Genomic DNA, 7,899 nt, shown 5'->3' with positions numbered 1-7,899 from the left:
TGGTTCCTAAAAGGGAATTGCTGGTAATATAGTGAGTAGCTGCCCTAGAAAATCCTGGCTTAGTATACAATCCATGGAGAGCGCGGAAATGGACATTGTGTGGTTGTGGGTCGATGGCCGCAGGTAGATCAGGCCATGTCAAGTGTTCAGTGGATAGGTTCAAGATGTTTGGAAGCGTGCGACTCAGTTAAAAAAAAAGTGTTCGCATTTACACCTCAAATAATGTCTGAGCATCCTGTTAATTTTGTTTGTTAGAAAGCAGTAGAATCTGACCAGAACTGTCTTCGAAATGGGTAACGGAGCGAGCAGTGGTGGAGTTCCAATGACGTCAACATCGGGAAAGGACACAGGTATGCTGGCGAAATACATTAATTTATAAATATTGTCTTGACTGTGAGTCTGGGTTTAATTCAATATCGGCAATTCACAAAATATCTGTGAAGGGACTGGGTAGAGACATGACAGAGAAGGGGCATTAACTGAGTTAGAGAAGACACTCCTCTTCATAAACATTGACTTCCCTCACTTCCGCTAATTTCCCCCTCCCCTTCGTAAACTTTGACTTCTCTAACTTCCGTTCATGCCTCTCCTCCTCTTCGTACCCCATCCCTTATTCATTTATTATAATTTTCCCCTTTTTTTTCTCTCTCTCTTTTTTCTCCCTCTGTCCCTTTCTCTATAACTCCTTGCCTGCTCTCCATCCTCTGGGCTCCCGTCCCCCTTTCTTTCTTCCTAGGCCTCCCGTCCCATGATCCTCTCCCTTCTCCAGCATTGTATCACTTTTGCCAATCAACTTTCCAGCTCTTAGCCCCATCCCTCCCCCTCCTGTCTTCTCCTATCATTTCAGATCACCCCTCTCCTCCCACTTTCAAATCTCTTACTATCTCTTCTTTCTGTTAGTCCTGACGAAGGGTCTCGGCCTGAAAAGTCGACTGTACGTCTTCCTATAGATGCTGCCTGCCCTGCTGCGTTCACCAGAATTTTTTGTGTGTGTTGCTTGAATGTCCAGCATCTGCAGATTTCCTCGTGTTTGTATATATATTTCGGACTGTGTTTGGTGACCTGGCGCACCACCTTTAGGTTCCAGAGGAACCCAATAGGAGTTTGGTAATAACGTTAATCTTCCCCATTTTCCTTCACAGGTCGGAGCTCAGTGATCACAGAGCTCCTGGCGAGCTGGGACGATTTCCAGCTGCTGCAGTTGACGGACTTCTACCGGGACAGGCTGGAGCAGGCGATGGAAGGAGGGGTGCACGGAGTGAGCCTGGCGTTAACGGCCGAGAATCAGTTCAGCGGAGAGGAACATCGGGTGAGTGGAAGGGAGAATGGGTTTGAATTTTCACACATCACAGGACTGATGGGTGTCGGGACTCTCACTCATCGGATATTAAATGAGATAAAGGAACAACTGGGAAATAAATACCGTACAGACAATCACAAAAATGTGAATCTGAACCAGTGATAGAAAAGGTGAAACGACCCTGCGGACTGCTGGGTATCCCCTCAATATTCAGAGCGAGTTGAGTCGTGTGTGCTTGAAGTATTAAATTGAAATATTACTGGAAGTTTCGGTTTGGGAAAATGTGCAGTGTGATGGCAGGATGACAGTGAGAACCGGGACATCATCAGTGGGTGCCACAGGAGCTCGAGTGTGTTCTGTTCTGGGTGGAGATGATTGTGTTTCAATCTGTAACTGCAAACAGTCTGGATCGTAGAATACTGCCATGTTGTAATGTGTGATCACAGAATAATCCTCCACTGGAAAAGGCAAAGGAAAGGCATCAGGTGTCAGCCAGTAATCCGCTGTCATGTTCGACACTGGGGAACTGAGGGGATGAATCACATCATCTTTTCTGCAACTTCTCCGAGACTGCTCACTCTGTTATAAAAACCCTCCTGACTTCTTTCTTCATCTGTGATCGTTATTTTCTGATTTCTGTTTTACACCGTCAAATCCAGTGAGGAATTATTTATGGATTTGGAGTCACGTCAATAAAGCGGTCACAGACCAGCCAGGATCTCATTGACTGGTGGACCAGGTTCACGGTGAATGTCCCTCCGTGTGCTCTGCACTCAGAATGTACAGTCCATGTCCAGACAGGATCAGCACCCGTCCTGGTGACTGCTCAGTGTGATCCCGTTACAGAGCACATCATTTACTTCTCATTCTCTGTGTGAATCTGTCAGTCCCCAATATGTTCACCGTTACTCTTCACAGAAAATCTCTGATCTCGCTGATAAGGGAGAGCGGGCGGACAGTTCTAAACTCCTCCTGAGCCTGGTGATGGAGAAAGGCTCCCGCGCCCGGAGGGTGATGTGGGAAACCTTTGTGAAAATGCGGATTGGTGTCCCAAAGTTGGACAAAATACTGAAAGAAATACAGGAACATGGTGAGATATCAGATGTTAATTTACTTTTGGATTCAAATATTTCATACTTAAAATTTGAGGAATTGAAACGTGTAAAATTATTTTAAATCTGAACAGGTTGTGTTCCGGTCCATCGACCCGTACCGGAAATTCCCAGGGAGCTGAAAGGTAAGTGAAGAAACCGCTGTTTCCATCAATGGTTGATGTTGTGTAGGGAGCTATCGTTGCTGAGCCAGGAGGATTTGATCAGGAAAATGTTCCACCGTGTCACAACACACAGTGAGACACATGGAAAAATGTTTACTGGAGGGAGAGTTTTCACAAGACATTATGAGGAAGCACGCAAAGAGTTGGAGGCTTTGCTGAAAGAGATCACTCATCCCTGGGTCCTGCAAAGACAGGTCCCCCTACCGTGGTCAGAATGGAGAAGAGGGCAATCTGAGGAGCGAAACTATGGGAAATTTCTCACTCCGAAAAATGAAATAATATCCCTACAACCACCCAACCCAACACCCTAATCCTAAATCACATTTCTAAACTGCCTCAGATGCGACAGGTTATCATTTTTTAGAATTGGGAGTCCATTGAAGTCCTCGTCACAGAATAAGCATGACAACGTCCATTTAGTGAGAAAAGCAGGTAACACCCCAACTAGTCTGTTTAATCCCAGAGCTGCATATGAACCCCACTCTCTTCACATTGGCAACCCCTTAGTGCAAACACTGCTAAAGTTATCCAGCTCAATCTCCCACTCAATAATCCTGGAATTCCATCAGGAAACAATGTTAGTGAGGGGGAGATCAGAGACTAAATTCTCAGCTGAAATTCATGTGTGCCTGTGTTGTGTGGACACTGTGGAAGGGTGAGAGATGGGAATTAGGACAGAGAAACCGAGGGTTGTGGGATTGTAGCAAAAAGGTGGAAAGGACTGAAAATATCTATAAATAATATTGCAATTAATTAAATTGTGACCGTCTGGATAAGAAATTCACTACATCCGTTAGCACATTGTGTCACCGAAAATGCAACTGGAATCTCTTGGGCTCAAGAGATTGTGAGGCTTCATCATCGCAGACAGAGTTGGACCACTCAACTGCACATTCAACAGAGGAGAGGGCGAAGGAAAGACAGATATCGTAAAGATTATTAATCTCACAGTAGCCCATGCTTTAACTGATTACTCGAAGCCCTTGAACAGAAATATAAGGCCACAACCTTCATTCAGCCTGTCTCATTTCCAAGAACAAATTCCAAGGAAGTTAATTTTCAAATGGTAACAGGATGTTTTCAAACTGTTCACGCCTCTGTCGTCTGTTATTGCTTTCACCACCGACAGGGTCCTGACACACTGTTAGATCCCAGACACCACTGATAGGTTCCTGACACTCCGTGAGACCCAACACACCCCCTGACTGGGTGCGGACACACTGTGAGATACCACACACCCTTGACAGGATCCTGATACACTGTGAGACCCCGCACACTACTGACTGCGTCCTGACACACTGTGAGACCCCGCACACCCCTGACAGGTTCCTGACGCACTGTGACGCCCCACACAGCCCTGACAGGTTCCTGACACTCTGGGAGACCCAACACACCTCTGACAGGGTCCTGACACACTGTGGGACCCCACACACCCCTGACAGGGTCCTGACACACTGTGAGACCCCACACACCCCTGACAGGGTCCTGATACACTGTGAGACCCCACACACCCCTAACAGGGTCCTGACACACTGTGAGATCCCACACAGCCCTGACAGGATCCTGATACACTGTGAGACACCACACACACCGGGCAAGGTCCTGACACACTGTGAGATGTCACACACACATGACAGAGACCTGACAGTCTGTGAGACCCAACACACCGCCGACAGTGTCCTGGCACATGGTGAGACACCACACTCACCGGGCAGGGTCCTGTCAAAGTGTGAGACCACCCACACGCCGGGCTGGGTCCTGAGACACTATGAAACCCCACACACCCCTATCAGTGTCAGAAAACACTTTGAGTCCCCTCACACCTCTAACCGGGTCCTGAAACAGTGTGAGACACCACCAACCCCTGAAAGGGTCCTGCGTCACTGTGAGACACCACACTCCTGACAGGGACCTGACACACTGAAAGACCCCACACACCACAAACAGGTATCCGACACGTTGTGAGACAGAACACACAGCTGATATGATTCAGATCCACTGTGAGACCACGCATGCCCGTAACAATGTTCTGATACACAGTGAGACCCCAGACACCTCTGACAGTATCCTGACACTGTGAGACCATACACACCCCTGACAGGATCCTGAAACACTGTCATACCCCACACACACCAGGCAGGGTCCTGACACAGTGAGTGACCCCACACACCCCTGACAGGGTCTGACACACTGTGAAACTCCACACATCCCGGATAGGGTCCTGACACACTGTGAGAACACACGCACCCCGGACAGGGTCCTGACACACTGTGAGACGACACACAACCCTGACCGTTTCCTGACACACTGTGGACCCCACAAACCCATGGCAGGGTCCTGACACACAGTTGGGCCCCACGCATCCTGACAGTGTTCTGTCACACTGTGAGTCCACACACACTCCTGACAGAGTCCTGAAACATTGTGAGACCCCACACATACCTATCAGTGTCCTGAAACACTGTGAGTCCCCACACACATCTGGCAGGGCCCTGACACACTGTAAGACCCCATACACTTCTGACACTATCCTGATACACTGTGAGTCCCCACACACCCCTGACAGGGTCCTGACACACTCTGAGACCTGTCACTCCACTGCTAGGAACCAGTCACACTTTGAGACCCGACACACTTCTGACAGGTTCCCGACATGCTGTGAGACCCCACTCATCCCTGACAGCGTCCTGACATACTCTGAGACCCCACCCCCCTGACAGGGTTCTGACACACTGTGAGACACCGCACACCAGTGACCGGATAATAAAGGACTGAAAGACCCCACATACGCCTGCTAGGGTCAGAATACTCTGTGAGACCCCATGCAACCTCGACATGGTCCTGACACATTGACAGTACCCAGAAACACATGAGAGGGTACCGACACACTACGAGATCCTACAAACCCCTGACAGGGTCCTGGCCCACTGTAAGACCCCACAAACCCCTGGCAGCGTGCTGACAAACTGAGAGACTCCGCACTCACCGGGCAGGGTCCTGACACACTGTGAGATGTCACACACACATGACAGAGACCTGAAACTCTGCGAGACTCAACACACCTCCGACAGTGTCCTGGCACATGGTGAGACCTCACATATATTGCGCAGGGTCCTGAAACACTGTGAAAACCCACATATCCCCCGGAGAAGGTAGGATTCAAAGGGGGTAAATGGGCCACAGTGGTTTGTAAAGGAAGTCAGAGATTGCACAGCATTAAAAAAAAAACGTAGTATGACAGAGCTAAGGTGAGTGGGAGAACAGATGATTGGGAAATTTTTAAGGAACAACAAAACTTAACTATAAAGGCAATACAGGGAGAAAAAATGAGGTACGAATGCAAGCTAGCCAGGAATATAAAGGAGGATAGCAAAAGCTTTTTTAGGTATGTGAAGAGAAAGGAGATAGTGAAGAACAATGTTGGGCCCTTGAAGAAATTGTTATGGGAAACAATTGGGCGAAATTGTTATGGGAAACAGAGAGATGGCAGAAGAATTTAATAAGTACTTTAGATCTGTCTTCACTAGGGAAAACATAAGCTATCTCCGAGATGTGTGGATTGGCCAATGACATAGGGTAACAGAGGAAATGAAACAGATTGACATTAGGAAGGCAACGGTGATGAGTAAACTGATGGGACTGAAGGCTGACAAATCCCCAGGTCCAGATGGTCTGCATCCTAGGGTACTAAAGGTGGTGGCCCTGAAAATTGCGGATGCATTGGTAATCATTTTCTAATGTTCCTTAGATTGAGGATCAGTTCCTGAGGATCATAGAATGGCTAATGTTATCCCACTTTTTAAGAAAGGAGGGAGGGAGAGAACAGAGAACTATCGTCCTGTCAGCCTAACATCGGTAGTAGGAAAGATGCTAGAGTCCATTATTAAAGATAAAATAGTGGCATATCTAGATAGCAGTGATAGGATTGGGCCGTGTCAGCATGATTTACCAAGGGCAAATCATGCTTGACGAATCTATTGGGAGTTTTTCGAGGATGTAACCAGGAAGTTAGACAAGGGAGATCCAGTGGATGTAGTGTACCTCGCTTTTCAGAAGGCATTTGATAAGGTCCCACATAGGCGATTGGTGTGCAAAATCAGAGCTCATGGCATTGGGGGGAACATATTGACATGGATAGAAAACTGGCTGGCAGATAGGAAGCAAATGGTAGCACTGAATGGGTGTTTCTCGGAATGGCAGGTGGTGACTATTGGGGTGCCAGAGGGCGCTGTATTGGGACCACAGCTGTTTACGATTTACATCAACGATTTAGATGAAGGCATTGAGAATAACATCAGCAAGTTTGCTGATGATACTAAGCTGGGTGGCAGTGTGACATGTGATGAGGATGTTAGGAGAATTCAGGGTGACTTGGATAGGCTGAGTGAGTGGGCATATACTTGGCAGATGAAGTTTAATGTGAATAAGTGTGAGGGTATCCACTTTGGGAGTAAGAACAGGAAGGCAGATTATTATCTGAACGGTGTAGAGTTAGGTAAGGGAGAAATACAAAGAGATCTAGGAGTACCTGTTCATCAGTCACTGAAGGTGAATGAGCAAGTGCAGCAGGCAGTGAAGAAGGCTAATGGAATGTTGGCCTTTATTACAAAGGGAATGGAGTACAAGAGTAAGGAAATTCTTTTGCATTTGTACAGGGCCCTGGTGAGACCACGCCTGGAGTATTGTGTACAGTTTTGGTCTCCAGGGTTAAGGAAGGACATCCTGGCTATAGAGGAAGTGCGGTGTAGATTCACGAGGTTAATTGCTGGGATGTCCGGACTGTCTTACGCACAGAGGTTAGAGAGACTGGGCTTGTCCACGCTGGAATTAAGGAGATTGAGAGGGGATCTGATTGCAACATATAAGATTATTAAGAGATTGGAAGAGATAGAGGCAGGAAATATGTTCCAGATGCTGGGAGAGTCCAGTACCAGAGGGCATGGTTTGAGAATAAGGGGTAGGTCATTTAGGACAGAGTTAAGGAAAAACTTCTTCTCCCAGAGAGTTGTTGGGGTCTGGAATGTACTGCCTCGGAAGGCAGTGGAGGCCAATTCTCTGGATGCTTTCAAGAAGAAGCTAGGTAGGTATCTTATGGATAGGGGAATCAAGGGATATGAGGACAAGGCAAGAACTGGGTAGATGATCAGCCATGACCTCAGAATGGTGATGGAGGCTCGAAGGGCCGAATGGTCTACTTCTGCACCTATTGTCTATTGTCTATATCCCTAACAGAGTCTTGACACACAGTGAGAGCCTACACACCCCTGATAGAGTCCTGACACACTGTGAGACTCCACACATCCCTGACAGGGTCCTGGCACAC

The 7,899-nt window shown here is 47.6% G+C and overlaps 1 protein-coding gene across 1 annotated transcript in view; it reads left to right on the top strand.

Annotated features, from left to right (window-relative positions):
* The first annotated feature begins 289 nt into the window (after positions 1-289).
* LOC140720887 (NACHT, LRR and PYD domains-containing protein 3-like) overlaps positions 290-7,899 on the top strand; it is a 31,670-nt gene continuing 24,060 nt past the window's right edge. Inside the window, exons 1-4 of the mRNA XM_073035734.1 lie at positions 290-350; positions 1,143-1,309; positions 2,219-2,390; positions 2,487-2,537. Of these exons, the coding sequence (XP_072891835.1) occupies positions 290-350; positions 1,143-1,309; positions 2,219-2,390; positions 2,487-2,537 (451 nt within the window). The remainder of the gene's footprint in view (positions 351-1,142; positions 1,310-2,218; positions 2,391-2,486; positions 2,538-7,899) is intronic.

Source organism: Hemitrygon akajei, unplaced genomic scaffold, assembly GCF_048418815.1.
Source record: "Hemitrygon akajei unplaced genomic scaffold, sHemAka1.3 Scf000048, whole genome shotgun sequence".
NCBI lineage: Eukaryota > Metazoa > Chordata > Chondrichthyes > Myliobatiformes > Dasyatidae > Hemitrygon > Hemitrygon akajei.
The sequence above is the reverse complement of the archived record's forward strand: the minus strand, read 5'-3'. Positions and strand labels throughout refer to the sequence as shown.